Raw genomic sequence first — 14,865 nt, forward strand, 5'->3', positions numbered from 1 at the left:
ATGCCTTGAAAAGCTTCCCCTGTCAGTGTTACACTGGTCCAGTTACAGTTCGCTGTCATTTAGGATCAGCTTTGTACTTGTAAGGTTACTAAGCCTTTTTTACATGCACACCAATTCACGACACGTTGACAAGAATTGCCATCAGTTCGGATCCAACATCGCAATTGACTCTCAAGCCATGCTTCCAAAAATTTAGCGACGCTTGCTATAACCATGTCGTCCGTTTCCGAAACCCGACATCGTAGCGTCCCATCACCAGCCGAGACAGCATCTGCGACGGCCGACACTAAAACGATCGATACCACAAAATCGCCAGCAAAGCAAAAACAACCCCCCCCTGAGAAACCCCAAGATGTTCAAAGGCGATCATATATAGTGGCATCTTTTTGGTTCATTGTTCTATTTTTAGGATTGCCAATATGGTGGAAAACGACTACCATATACAGGGCCGATCTGCCCTTGAGCGAGATGATGGAATGGGCTGACGGCAAGGTCAGAATACCCAGAACCTACCACTCTCTACTCAGTCCTCAATACTAACCTGTTTCTGTTGTCAAGACCTGTCAACCGGTATTCCCTCTTAATGTCGCTATTGATGCGCCAACTCTTAAAAGCGACGAAGTTGAGAATCTCGTGCGCATTACCCAACAAGCGTTAGACACAACGGACGACTTCAAAGGACATCGTCTTGAACTTGAAGTATCGCAACACTCGAGCGCCGATCTCACGCGCAATTTAATACAGGACTCTAATACTACGCTCATAATCCGCCTAAGCCCCGGCGATGTTACCACTTCCTCGCTCCAGTCGCAAAATCCCATCCTAGACATTACTTACCCCCCGAATTCGATACCGGCACCAGACGCTGTCTCTTCCGACTTTGCGACATACCTAGCGACTCAGCTCCGTGAAGCTTTCTCGGAGGAGCGGGATGTCATGTCATATCTATTAGCGACATCGTCCATGCCATTTGAGCAACGGCCGCTGGGATCCTCTCAAACATTCTCCGATTCCCTTTCTAAACGAATGACGAGATCGTTGAAATATTCACAAACCTACCATTTGACATTCTCGTTATTCACGAGCGGGCCTACTCCAAGTGGCTGGGATATCGAAACTGCTATCGACGAATACATGAAACCCATACTAGATATGCTCGGACCTATTCATAACTTCACTATAGATACCCAGGTCCAGTTATACGCCGCTCCGGGTGTTCAATCGCAAGTGTTAAGCAAAGAGGATCTTTCCTCTTTTATAAATGCTGCCGAATGGCCACTGTCGCCTTCAATAGGGGGTGCACCAACGGTCAACTTTGTTGTATACATTGGTAACCAAACTATTGGCGTTGGCTCAGAAACGGGCACTTCCCAATCATGGCTCATTCCGCAATGGGGCTCTGTGTATCTTTTACCACCCCCTCCTACGGGTAATGTCCCTTCGGAGTTGCTAAAACAGCCTATCCTCACCTTTACCTCCCATCTACTCTCTCTACTCGGTACCCCGCAGTCGGGTCCCTTGCCTATGCGCTTCTCGACACTCACGCGCATTCGAACCGCAGATTTGCTCCTACGAGCTTCCTCATCCCTAGGCTCACTAGCTCGCCTGTCCCTGGCGTTGCCAAGTATATCGATTCCATCTAGCGTAGCTGATGGTGTGGCTAAGTCTATGCATCACTTACAGCTTGCGTGCTCCAACCTTGGTGGAACTGACGGCCTCGAACACGCGCGAATTGCCGATGTTGAGGCCGAGCGTGCCTTCTTTGAGAAGAGCATGGTCGGACAGTTATACTTCCCCGACGAACACAAGATTGCTGTGTATTTACCATTGCTTGGGCCGGTCGGGGTCCCCTTGTTTATCGGCCTACTGAATCAGATCAAGGCGTGGAGAAAGGGAAGGATGGGGAACGTAAAAGAGCCATGAGCCTATCAAAGAAGAATATAGATTACTACGAATTGGCAATAACCCGTAACATGCCAAGCCCGGATCGTAGTTTCGCCCTATAGCTAGATAGATGGCCCGAGACGGGGTGGGATGTGCTGCTATAGCCTGGCAAGCCCAGTGTTGAGCATTACATATGTATGGGTGGTATGGACGTGCTATCGTAACTACCTCTATTCCTATCCAGTGCCCAGTCTACTGCATATAGGGTACCGACGTTGAGTCTCCTAAAGAGCACACAGACATGTGAAATGGATACTAGATAGGTCACGCCTATCAAGTCATACCAGATATCGAACGGTACCAGTCATGAGGTACACTATAATGCTATAGCGTCACAATGATATTCCCTGGGTTTACTGCCTTTGTTAAGACCCAAAGTGTTTTAAGCCCTGGAGCCAATCGATAAATGGATACATCTGCAGATTTTCTCCCCTCCATCTCTTCTCCACGGCTGGGGTATCTTCAATATAATCATCTAACTATGGTTCATCGTTACGAACATTGAACTCGAAACCGACATGAAGGTACGGTATTCTGAATGATGTATGTACCACAATAACCAGACTCCAGTACCTAGTAATGTACATAGTAGGTGGGTACATATATGCGGTATATGACAATATGTAGGTAGGTAATGTACCTATGTTTCATCTATCACATATCACCTACAGGTAACTTCTGTGGAGAATTTCTTTTTCTTCCGTTGGTTTTCTTTTTCTTTCTTACATATTTTCAACCTTCAATGTTGGTTGTTCAACCACATGTGCACCTTATGTACCTTGTGCTTATGCAAAACAACCTGGAATACTACATACTTTAACCTAGTAGGTAACTACCATATATTGCTAGCCATATGTGGGTTTTGTGTAGGTATTTTATGTATCAACACTATTTCATGTGTGTACACATATGGAGTCCCGCCTTCCTGCTTCCAATACATTGACGTACACACAGGGCGAACCTCGTTACAGACATTCTGGTTCCCCAGTCATAGTGCCAGTCCCGGTGCATGTATGAGCTGTTCCATTCCCGTTCCCACCCAGTCTAGATAATAGTCTGGCCCAGGCAGCCACTTCGATCAAGCAACCCGCCAGGTTAGGTATGCAGTCATTTGATTCTCCGATTAAGAAGGTAATCATTAAATTAATGGAGATATCCGGGTGGTGTGTGTGCGAGATCGACGGGTCAATGTAACCGATGTTTCTGGACCCAGGGAGCCAATGAGCATTTTCGTAAAATCTACAACGAAGTGCTTGCATACCCTACGTTACGTACATGGCTACCTACCTACCTACTGTTCATGTATATTAGTTTGGACCTATACCGTCACTTGATCCTCCAACAGCCATAATCAGGTTTATCATTCGAATGTCCGGAGCGACCGGACAGTGAAAGATAAAAAGTAACCGTTTGCTCCCTGAGTCGTCTACCTATGTTGCCTATGCCAATAGGTAGCATACATCCACCATCACAATGAACCTTTCATCGGGCATCCGCACCGCAGCAGCAGCCTTCGTACCGTCGTCACCGCCACCGTCCCCGCCCCCGCCGCACACGCTTCTAGCACTCGCAGCGTCGATGCCATGGGCACGGCTCCTCCTCCCGGTATTACTGCTATACATCGTGCTATGCCGGACCCTACGTCACCGCCGGGAGAAGGCGCTGCGCGAGAAGCTCGGGTTCCCGGACCGGGCGTCGCTCGCGCGCATGACGACGGTCGAGGCCCAGCAGATCATCCACTTCATGTCGTCGTGGGAGATGCCGCTGTTCCAGTTCTTGGCCCTGCAGTTTGGCCTGTTCAAGGTGCGCACTTCACTTCCCTTCCTCTTCCTTCCCAACTCTCAGATGGAATGGATGAATGGATGGATAGGTGTCTGAAGAATATAGGAATGCACATGGCTAACACCATGCCCGGGTTTGGTGGGTCCATTGTAGACGTACGGTATTGAGAGTATTAGCCGCCTGCTCCTAGCTACGGGAAACCTGACGGACCCTGAAAGAAGTCCGAAGAGGTGAGATATTCTTCTTGGTCGTCTTATTAGTACTTGCTCTATTCGGATGTGTCTATAATGCTTGGCTTTAACTGCCTAGTACATTGCCATCTTGGCACAACGACACCAACCTCAATCCGCCCACTCTAGTCTATACCTAGCCTTAATAGCATACTTACCCGTGGCTTAATGTGCTATATGCTAGAGGCCATCCTCACGCCCGTACCATTAACTAAACCAATGATAGATTCGAAGACACAGCCGTCCTAATCGGCGAATTCCTTGTCAGCCCGCCGACCACCGAGCGTGCCATGCGAGGCATCGCCCGCATGAACTTCCTGCACAGCAAGTACGTCGCCGCGGGCACCATTACCAACGCCGACCTGCTGTACACGCTGTCGGTCTTCATCACGGAGCCACCGCGCTTCGCCCGCCTCTACGACTGGCGCCCCCTGAACGCCATGGAGCGCTGCGCCTACGGCGTCTTCTGGAAGTCCATCGGCGATGCCATGGGCATCGAGTACAAGGGCTATCTCGAGCACGCTCCCGCGTGGCGCGACGGCCTCGAGTTCGCGGAGGATATCGAGGCCTGGGCGAAGTCTTACGAGATCCAGGCTATGAAGCCGAGTACGGTGTGCGCGAAGCCGGCGAGGGCGCTGATCCCGATGATCACGTACTGGGTGCCGTGGTTCGCGAAGGGGTTCGTTACGGAGGTCGTGGTTGCGCTGCTGGATGATAGGGCGAGGGAGGCTTTTATGTAAGTTCAAATTTGGACATGACCCGGCTGCGGGTCCCCCGTGATTGATCTAGCATATGATGTTGCACATTACACAACCGAGGATCGACAGTTATCGATGCTTGGCAGTATGCGTGCAACGAGGACTTCTTCGGCAGTAGATCTAACACCTTCGCAGGCTGCCCGTCCCCGGCATCACCGCCATAGCCACAACATACACCCTCCTCGTGCTCCGGCGCTTCGTCGTGCAGCACCTCACGCTCCCGCGCTTCTTCGAGTTCAAGCGGCAGCAGGAGCCGGACCCGCAGACGGGGCGGGCCACGCAGCGCATCCAGTACGGCAACTACCCCTTCTACATGAAGCCGACGTTCTGGAACCGCTGGGGGCCCGGGGCGTGGGTGGTCAGGGCGCTGGGCGGAAAGCTGCCCGGCGATGACCCGGACGTCTACATGCCCGAGGGTTACCTGGTGACGGATCTGGGCCCGAAGAATAGGGTGGGGCTGGGCGCGGAGGAGATGGAGGTCGATGTTAAGAAGATTAAGGCGAGTAGGTGGGGTGGGTGTCCCTTTTAGTTGCCTAGGTACTAGGCTAGGTAGGTGTGCATTACAGATGATGTAGTGTGTCCTGCACGTTGTAGGAAATACATATCTGCCTAACCTAGGAGGTTATTGTAGGTGCACTTAGATTTCAGGGGCGGGAAGTTGAAATCAAGGTATTTGCAGTAGGTAGTACACGAAGTAGAATCACACCTGTCTTCGCCTCCAATCCCATAATACTTATGTAACTTCTTCTCGTTCAATTGATAGGCAGGTGACAACTCGTATTTTATTCGAGCTAGAGTGCTATCTGTCTAAGCCACACCCTCGTATACCACCTAGGTACTAGGTGCCATCAATTCACACGGGATGTTACCTATTTTAATGTTTGTGATAAGAGCTGTTCAAGAAATAGGCCTCCTTCAAAGGCGAATGCATCAAAAACCGTTAATTGGCATTTTGTATAACGGAAATGCATCGGATTATTTCAATTGTGATAGTTGGTTGCCAATAAATACTAGGTATAAGTAGCACTATTTGGAAAGGAAAAACCATCGCCCGCTTGGCACAGCGGTAATGCGCCTCACTAGTACTTTATGTACTCCTAATGAGGAAGCTATGAGGAGATGACTGGTTCGACTCCAGTAGTGGGCAATTGCTATCAATTTTTGGCGTTTCTTTTTTTGGTCGTGTTCATTCATGTTAGTTGGTTCCACCTTTTAGACCCTAGACCAGTGCGCACTCAGACGGGAGGACCCGAGGCTGGACCCGCCGATTCCGTAGCCCCCCTGGAGCTGGAGCTTCTACATAGTACACTTAATTCAGCAATACATATGTACATCTATCACGGAGAAATATGTGTAAGCACATATGGTAAGCACGGAAGCACGTCTTGAAGCGAGGCCGATCACCCAATTATTATAGGATATCTTCACCCGAACCGTTTTCCTTTTTGTCACCTTTTTTCCGGTTGGCATAAGATTATCGAAAGTCAGTTTGAGTGAAGTAACCGGGTAACCGGGTGGCTTGTGGTACACAAGAAGCCCTACCTATCTAGTTAGGTACATAGGTGAGAAAATATGCACAATGTAACTATAACTGCTCTGCATATGTAGGTGTTCGACGAACTGGGACATCCGGTATTGTGAGCCGCGCAAGGGAACGATGTGTTTGCTAATTCAAGCTTTTGGGCCGTCAGATTTGACGAACCATCATGTAGACGTAACCAACTCATTCCCTTGGAATTTAATGGCCAATGAAACTCGTTATGGAATAACTACATGCTACTTTGTACACTACGTTAACGGAAATTTCAGATATCGTTGTTAGCATCGGCCGTTTCTCAAAGGGTAGTGCCATGTACGTAACTACCAGCTTGGCAGCTGAAATATCAAACTACGTTAAGTCATGCGTAATAGTTGTGGAGATCTTTCTATATGTGACGATGCGCTCGGAAGTCCCAAATTAGTACTTGGGAATATGATATATGATATAGAATAAACATGCTCAGGTTACATTTTTCAGCCGTATGGTCAAGCTGTTCATTATGTTTACTACGACAAACACACCTATTACTTAAGGTAGATATGAACGGAATATTATCTCCTTGCCTATCTATGTACTGTATAAGAGGTGGAAAGGCGTTGAGAGGGACGTAATGGCAACAAGCCACGAAGGAACCGTGCCGTGGTGTTCACCTCTGAATGAACAGATGACTGTCTGAGGCTTCGACGTTGAGGATCTCGTGTAACTTAAGAAAGCCGGTGTGTTGGCTCTCGGCCAAGTTGACAAGGGGCCGATGGGGGTGATCGGTGTCAGAACGTGGTAATCAGACATTGTGGCGGCTTACACACACGATATCTATTCGCTGAGATCTGTGAGCTGCTGCCAAAAACCTAATGGTTATAGGGTGATACCTGGTAAGTGGTACCAATGGGGACGGGGACAATCCCAGTATATTCCAATCACCAAGACAAAGGCTACAGTAGCTCGCCAGCTTCTTAAACTGAGGCGTTCTGCTCCCTGTCTCTTGCTCGATTCACTCACTCAGCTGCCTCGTTTAAACTAGCGTTGAAGCGTCGTTCACATCTTCGAGTGCCTACCTACCCTTATCAGATGTTCATACGGCCAATGTAATAGCACCTATTTAAAGACGCCGTTGATATGCGTGACACATATCTAGGTAGGTACATAATGCATAATGCAAGACACGTTTATATGTGCTATGATATAATACAGTTGAATAAGAAGCTTTGGTCCTTCCCCATGGCTTTGGTTAAACGGTCTATCCCTGACTAGCCCTACACATGCCCAAGAGCAAATATCAGGCCGCTATCGTCTCCTTGTTTCTTTTGGGGAAATCTTAAATTCCAACTCGCAGTATTGTGATACCAATGATGAATCACGACATCTAAGAGTACATATACGCACATTCAGACCTAGACTTTATTTATTCCATTGGCACACTATCTAAGTAGCCAGTGGCTTGATTGTTGTACCGCACGAGAGCAAGTAACCGAAGGGTTGTAACCTATCCAAGTGTACATACCAGCATGTCTGGCCCACGTGGAATCCCCCTGAAAGAGCCCTCGGGTGAAACTTCAGGGACATCGTCGTCTCCCACTGCAGCACCAGCACCGCCAGAAACAGCACCAACGGCAACAGAAACAGTAACGACACCAGCAACCGCACCGTCACCAGCACAGGTTCTACCACCGTCACCAGAGGGTTCTCCTAGTCAGCAAGCCCAAGGATCCGAGATTCTACCCGCATCGCATTGGGCTCAACAACCAGTAGGCCAAATCCTCTACTAACTTTCTCCAAATTATTGTGAGCAAGAGAGGTTAGTTGACTGATTATCCATCTAGCCTCCCGAAGACTTCGACGACGACGACTCTTCATACGGAGACAATGCCAGCTCCACCGCCTCACTGACGGCGAGTATCTTCGAATACCGCACGGTACTCGGCCGCACGTTCCATAGCGAACGGGGCAATGCCCAGTCCTGGTGTGACCCTTTTCGTTTCTTTCTTTCTCGATTGTGGGATAAGTCATGAACCTTTCGCCCCCCCCCATTGCTGACTCGTGCTGCAAGGAACCCGAACGATGCTAAACATGATGAAAGCATGGATATCCTGTAAGCCTAAAGCAACTATTAGCCCAAAGTCTAAGCACTTGGGCTTTCAATCCCGGAGCAAAAGTACTGATGATGACGTGTAGACATCATGTCTCGACTTTGATGCAGGACGGGAAGCTTTATCTAGCCCCTATTACTAAGGACGTTCAAGTAAGAGAATCCTTACATAATACCAGAATAGCTTCAATACCTAGTATATTCTTGCTGAAAAAAAATGGTCGCCTAAACTAGAAAGTACTGGACGTCGGCTGCGGAACGGGTAAGTCTACCACCATGACAAAATTTCCCCCTTTTCGCCTCACTGACTTATGTTTCTCTAGGAATATGGGCAATGTAAGTTTCACCTCCCCAATTACCTCTTTTATTCTCAATTTCCCCCAAGCTAAGCCACACCAACCAACCCCCAGCGACTTCGCCGACGAGTTCCCCGGGACCGAGGTGATCGGCCTCGACATCTCCGCACAGCAGCCTCAATGGATCCCGCCGAACCTGAAGTTCGAGCTCGACGACATCACGCGGCCGTGGACCTACGACCCGGACACCTTCGACTACATCCACATGCGCTGGCTCGTCGGCGCCATCCCCGACTGGACCGCCCTGTACAAGGAGATCTTCTTCACGCTCAAGCCCGGAGGGTACTTCGAGAACAAGGAGTCGTCGGCCGTGATCACGAGCGACGACGGCACGGTCGCCGAGGGCTCGGCGCTGGACCAGTGGGGCAAGATGTTTGGGGAGGCGGGCAAGAAGTGCGGGCGCACGTTCAGGGTCGTGGAGGAGGATATACAGAGGAAGGCGATGGCGGAGGCGGGCTTTGTGGATGTTGTGGAAGTCAACTTCAAGGTAAGCGTGGTCGATCATGTGAAGAATGCGGGGCGCCCCCCTTTGGCGGAATAGCTGTTAAAAGTACTCGGCCGCACCTAGGCACCCCTGGGACCCTGGCCCGCAGACGAGAAGCAGAAAGAGATTGGCCAGTATAACCAGCTTGCCCTCGAGCAGGATATTGAAGGTAGAAACCCCTATCATGGACTTCCTGACCGCCACCCCTCGCCTCTTGTCTCTTGCTTGCTCCTAAGTTCCAAAGTTGACAGCACGCTGCAGGCTTCATCACGTACCTCTGGAGCACGGACATGGGATGGACCCGGGAGGAAATCCAAGTCTATGCCGCACATCTGCGGCGCGAACTGCACTCCAGGAGATTCCACGCCTACTACCCGCAGAAGGTAGTCATTGGTCGCAAGCCATATCGCGGAGAGGTTTCGTGACGGTGGAAGGCTCGTTGGCCTTTTTCTCTTTTTTTCCTGCGTGGGGGGTAGGTAGGTAGGTAGGTACCTAGGTTACTTAAGTCCATTTTTGCGGGGTGGAAGGTGTCACTTTGGAATGGAACATGTCTGCTTTGGCTGTATAGTGTATGATCTTCGTCTTCACTGCGGCAAGGCTCCTGCAGAGTTCTAGCGCACTGCTAATCAAGGCATTAATCCAATTTGTTGTCAACGCAGGAGAAGCAATACTTTCGGGCGAGTCATTCACTTTGTCGTATTGGCCCCCTATTATGCTCTGTGCGAGGTAGCACCCGGTAGACCCGGACTTAACTCCCGAAGCCTTGGATACCAACGGGGTGCATGCCATTGGTCACTCCTTGATATAAGCAGGCTAGAACTGAGAATATCAACGGTTGTACGCACCTATACCGATGGTTGTTGCCTTTTTATACGTGTTGGTGCTTCGACGCAGCTCGTTGGAATGAGGGAAAATGCTTTACCCGAGATTCGAGACCGTGGTGGTCAAGTCTGATGTCAGCTGCAACATATTCCTCCCTCGCCAGTCCTTCCTTGGTCGAGACCTTTTATATCCCGTTAGGGTACCTAGGTTAGCTGCAGGTATATCAGGAGGATATATGGGAGGATTTTGTTCGTGTAAAAGTGAATGCATGTAATAAAGGTTCAACGCCATATTAGGACACTAAGTGACTGCCTATTCGCGGAAGACCCCCTTCGACATTTCTTGGTTGCTACGAGATACCTATGAATAGGTTCGTGCTTACTATGCATACTTCTAGTCCTGTGAATTTCCTCAGCTGTTTTATTTTAACAAAGACGGGAGTGGTATGTTCTGGTGCAACTTCACACTTGTCTATACCAACAGTCATGATATTCACGATTCTGCTGTGCATGTTGCCATGCAGGCTCTGTGCTGGATATTAGAGGCGTCGTTGGGGTAACAGTACTCTGTATTATTAGTACCAGGTCGATATCCATAGATGAATATCTATCCCGGGCCCATCAACTCCTCTGCCTCGTTTCTCCCATCGGAGCATTACATCAGTAAACAAAAATATGGATCCGAACCTTACGCCCGCTCTTGAGGCCCCCCTAAATACCGAGCCCAACATCTATGAACGCAATCCGATTATACCTGGTCGAATTGGTCTTTCTATAGTCTTATGCTTTCTTTGCATTCTAGCTGTCTCGTTGCGTACATATACGCGAGCGTTCATTCATCGTGTGTTTAACTTAGATGACTGTAAGAATAGTTAATTCTTTACAAGGCTTCTATTGTAGGTAAAGGACAGCTCGTTAATCATATCATTTATTTTAGACGCTCTTATACTCTCTACAGTACGTTGCTTGTGGCGATGAAGTCTATGGCTAATATCAAACTGTCGGATACCTCATCTAGTACACGAACATTGCGGAAGCCATCTATTGCCCTATAATATTACTGGCCAAATATGCGTACTTCGGCAGATCGAATTGATTTTCCTGACTCACTGTCACAAGAGTGGTACTTCTATAGCTATACGATTCCTTATATGGAGTAGCCTGATTTGGTATCTGGCCACTACACTTCTCATAGTTCTCGGGTGTAATCCACGAGAGAAGATATGGCATCCCAACATCGAAGGGCACTGCTCTTTGGACTCGGAAAAGGGGTTGGCTTGCTCCACTATATGTATACAGACTCTGTAGCGGTTAGGAAATCAAACCAATCCATCTTGGATTGTTAATCGCCAATTCAAAATTAGGGATTTGAGAGATACTGGTAATTGGATCGTTATTTTCTAATTAACTTTTGATGAATTGTAAATGATTTCTATTCGACGCATTTTTACAACTGCGAGCTTCAAAGTCAATTTAATTTACTAAGGTGGTGTATCGGGTTGCTGCATACGGTCCTTAGGTAGTAACCCGATACACGCGCATATTGAAGCTTCAATCAATCCTGAGGCGATCATAGACAAGTACAAAGTACAAATTACTTATGCATATCGCTATATGCATTATTGGCGTGCATAGATGATTTCACATCTTCAATCTTCCTCTTCTTCCTGTCCCCCTCCTCTTCTTTTAATTTAACACCTTTTTTTCAACACTGAAACTGTCGCATAACTCCCACTGTGAACTCAGCTCCAGATTCAGGGGGTCGCGATGGTAAATCAGCACGATGGAGTCATCACCTATCACCAGCGACAACCAGGCTACTGCCAACCAGAGCCAACCTCGTCAGCTTGAACTCATTTTTAACAACATTGATGAGCTCATGCATGCCACCATTGCGATGAATGAAGCTGCAGCTCAACAAAATCCTCAAGCAATGAATGCGGGTGCCAATTCAGATCAATGGCGCCAATCTGCACAGCTATTCAAGGACTTCAAAGACCTGATGGTCGCAGTCCAAAGCAAAGCCGCCAGAGCAATCCGCGACACAGAAGCCAAACTGGGACTTAATACCCAACCCGACAATGCGGTCCTTGATGTACCAATTGAGGATCTGGTTGGCGTGAGCCCAGAACATGAGCTAAACCGAGTCCTGGGTCGCAGCATGTCTCTGCGAGGCGGACGAGACGGTAAACAGACCTTCAAACTTCGCGACTTTGATACTGGCCTCCCGAATACCCAGCTCATAGTAGCCGGTCAAGGTGATGCCCCTGCTGCATTGCCTCAGAATTCCGGGGACGCATTCGTGGTTCTGAACTCTACACTGCGGAATGTCTGGGTTATACAGCATGCCTACGCATGTCTAGTGAAGCACAAGGAGAGCCTCATAAAGCAATACCTCGACAACGTGGCCTCCTCGAATTCAGGCGTGGTGAGCCGCAAGTTTTCGCGCGAGTACTACGAAGACCTTAGTCTGGCCCAGTTGCCGTCGAAACAGAAGCTAGGCAATTTGCTTGACGTCCAGAAATCCTCGTACGATTGCACAACCCATCATACCATGGCCGTGATTGCTTTCATGGACTCTGCTGGCAACCGCCGGTACATGGAAGCGGTCAGCGGAGCTGCTATCACCATAGACGAGAACGCCGACAACGGCTGCGATTGTCTGTATCTTCGGCTCCCCGCGACGGAAGCGAGCATCAAAAAGCTATACGACACCTACAGATCTCTCCGAGCAGCAACTTCGGAGCAACGCCGAGCCGTCAAGGATAAAGCGCTCGCAGCTACGTTGCCGACAAATCCGATGGATGAGCTAGAGAAACAGTTTGACTTCTCTGTGGGCGGCGAGACTGAAAAGGCAAATGGGGGCAGCAGCAAGAAGCGTCGGCGGATGCTGGACGATGATGGCCCAGATTAAACCCCGACAACCTGCTCGTGCGGAAGAATTGAAGCTCTTGATTAGGGTAATAGGGGAGGCAATAGCGCCTCGGCGCATGGTTTTATTATAAATACCCAATAGGTCTCTACCACCTGATGTAGGTAGGAGCCTGCATGGTCCAGTGGAAACAAACTAGAATCAAAGTACAAGAATTCAAGATGTTTTCTCAATATCTCAACTTAGAATTCTACCTATTGTAGTATCTTTAATAAGCATCTCAGTAAGTCAAACACTCGCGTTGATAATTCCAACCACGACGTTTGCCAATTGCTCAAGCTACGATCAGCCCCTGCCTATAAGACCTCATGGCCTCAACCATCATCATCATCATCGTCATCATCGTCACCTACCCACTCCTCCCCTCAACGCTGCCCAAACCCCGCCGGCACCCCCCTCTCCCTCAACTCCATCCTCGTAGCAACTCCCGACACCCCAACCACCTCATCCGCGGGGTGAAGGGGGGGGGCGGAAGATGGAGAGGGGCATGATGGGGTGGCTGGCGGCGGTGGTGGTGCGGAGGTGGCGCGCCCAGAGGATATAGAGCGCGAAGAGGAGGAGGGAGGCGAGGAGGGAAGAAGACGCACGGAGGCTACTTGATAGATTAGGAACTATTTCCGTAAGCCATTCCCTCTTCTACTCTATCTTTATGAATATATGGTGTCTACCTAGGTAGGTACTATGTCGGTACATGAGTAATCAGAATTAACAGGATAAAAAGAGAGAAAGAAAGAAATAGAATCAGCATAGCATTCGTTACAATATCATTTCATACAAGATCGAGAGCCGACACGGCAGTAGCGCCGGCATCTACCGTGAGGATACCCCCGGTGATCCATCGGGATTGTTCACTCACTAGAAATCTAACGGCTGTCGCACAATCCCACGCATTCCCCTCCGTTCGCAACAGACTTCGATTTTTGCCTGCGTTTCGAGTCTCGGGGCTCGTTCCCTTGGTGTACATCATTGGCGTGTACAGCATGCCTTAGTTCATTTAGCATGGTATGCGAAATATTAAAGGGGCAAGTTTAAAAAAAAAAAAGGGGGGGGGGGGGGCGGAGGATAAAGGAGAACACTCAGAAACAACCGTCACTAACCTGGACACACGCAGTTCACCCGAATACCATCCGATGCATGGTGTGCCGCGATGGCGCGTGTCATGTTAAGAACGGCGCCTTTGCTCGTCGGGTAGAGCAAATCGGGAGTGCCCCCTTACTAATCCAACAACAGAGCCCATGTTGACGACGCTACCTCGGATATGGCCAAACGACTCATCATTCTTACGCATCTCCGGCACGCCGACTTTTACCATATTCGCCATGCTGGTGACGTTTATGTCGAGGCCACGGCGCCATTGATCCAAGCCAAATGCCGTCGCGTCCCCTTTGGCGCCCAAGACGCCCACGTTGTTAACGAGGATGTCGATTCTTCCAAACCTGGACATGGCCGCGTCCACGATCTTTTGGCAATCGGTGGGCTTCGTAACGTCTGCCGCGCAGGCGATGCTATGCTCTCCGCTTTGCCTTCCGACTGTGTCATCGTGTTGGTACGCTCAGCCCAGGCCAGATTCAGGTCAGCGCAGACGACAGCTGCCCCATCCTCCGCCAGCAGCATCGAGATGGCTCTGCCGTTACCCAGGCCATCGCCCTCGCACCCTGCTCCCGTCACAATGGCAACCTTTCCCGCGAGAGACCGCGATGGCTTCGGGGGATGTCTTCAGTCACTAGGTAGTAGTAGGTAAGAACCAAGTCGGCTGTATCAACATCGCAGACGATAAGCATTGCGAAGAGTCCGCAGGTGCTTACACGTTCTCCTCTTCAACGTAATTGTTCTTCTTGCTATTAAATAAGGCGACGGGATTTTCCAGCAGAGGATTCTCGGAGGCAGACTGTTTGGAGAAGGACAATGCACCCGGCATGCCCAGGTGAGGGG

The 14,865-nt window shown here is 49.5% G+C and overlaps 5 protein-coding genes and 1 non-coding gene across 6 annotated transcripts; 5 read left to right on the plus strand and 1 right to left on the minus strand.

The window, feature by feature from the left end:
• Positions 1-20: 20 nt before the first annotated feature.
• GGS25DRAFT_506922 (phosphatidylinositol-glycan biosynthesis class S protein) lies at positions 21-2,474 on the plus strand. The gene is made up of 2 exons (XM_049262356.1): positions 21-492; positions 559-2,474. Exons 1-2 carry the CDS (start codon positions 214-216, stop codon positions 1,921-1,923), a joined length of 1,644 nt encoding a protein of 547 aa, XP_049113009.1. The 5' UTR covers positions 21-213; the 3' UTR covers positions 1,924-2,474.
• A 224-nt stretch (positions 2,475-2,698) lies between these two features.
• On the plus strand, positions 2,699-5,492 carry GGS25DRAFT_506925 (uncharacterized protein). The gene is made up of 4 exons (XM_049262357.1): positions 2,699-3,747; positions 3,880-3,956; positions 4,183-4,692; positions 4,850-5,492. Exons 1-4 carry the CDS (start codon positions 3,418-3,420, stop codon positions 5,241-5,243), a joined length of 1,311 nt encoding a protein of 436 aa, XP_049113010.1. The 5' UTR covers positions 2,699-3,417; the 3' UTR covers positions 5,244-5,492.
• Positions 5,493-5,763: 271 nt separating this feature from the next.
• On the plus strand, positions 5,764-5,861 carry GGS25DRAFT_t107. The gene has a single exon. It is a non-coding gene; the product is annotated as a tRNA-Thr (tRNA).
• Positions 5,862-7,403: 1,542 nt separating this feature from the next.
• On the plus strand, positions 7,404-10,272 carry GGS25DRAFT_506943 (S-adenosyl-L-methionine-dependent methyltransferase). Its single transcript, XM_049262358.1, has 9 exons — positions 7,404-7,999; positions 8,075-8,214; positions 8,302-8,343; positions 8,427-8,493; positions 8,575-8,602; positions 8,664-8,676; positions 8,751-9,183; positions 9,265-9,349; positions 9,442-10,272. The coding sequence occupies exons 1-9, from the start codon at positions 7,760-7,762 to the stop codon at positions 9,603-9,605; spliced, it is 1,212 nt and encodes a 403-aa protein (XP_049113011.1). The 5' UTR covers positions 7,404-7,759; the 3' UTR covers positions 9,606-10,272.
• Positions 10,273-11,645: 1,373 nt separating this feature from the next.
• On the plus strand, positions 11,646-13,276 carry GGS25DRAFT_506950 (uncharacterized protein). Its single transcript, XM_049262359.1, has 2 exons — positions 11,646-13,156; positions 13,223-13,276. The coding sequence occupies exon 1, from the start codon at positions 11,785-11,787 to the stop codon at positions 12,913-12,915; it is 1,131 nt and encodes a 376-aa protein (XP_049113012.1). The 5' UTR covers positions 11,646-11,784; the 3' UTR covers positions 12,916-13,156; positions 13,223-13,276.
• Positions 13,277-13,377: 101 nt separating this feature from the next.
• On the minus strand, positions 13,378-14,851 carry GGS25DRAFT_525392 (uncharacterized protein; the record flags this gene model as incomplete). The annotated part of the gene is made up of 6 exons (XM_049264768.1): positions 13,378-13,569; positions 13,709-13,917; positions 14,031-14,108; positions 14,185-14,421; positions 14,484-14,647; positions 14,739-14,851. 6 exons carry the CDS (start codon positions 14,849-14,851, stop codon positions 13,378-13,380), a joined length of 993 nt encoding a protein of 330 aa, XP_049113013.1.
• Between the last annotated feature and the right edge of the window lie 14 nt (positions 14,852-14,865).

The sequence above is a fragment of the Hypoxylon fragiforme genome, assembly GCF_022984875.1.
Source record: "Hypoxylon fragiforme strain CBS 206.31 chromosome Unknown GGS25scaffold_9, whole genome shotgun sequence".
Taxonomy (NCBI): Eukaryota; Fungi; Ascomycota; class Sordariomycetes; order Xylariales; family Hypoxylaceae; genus Hypoxylon; species Hypoxylon fragiforme.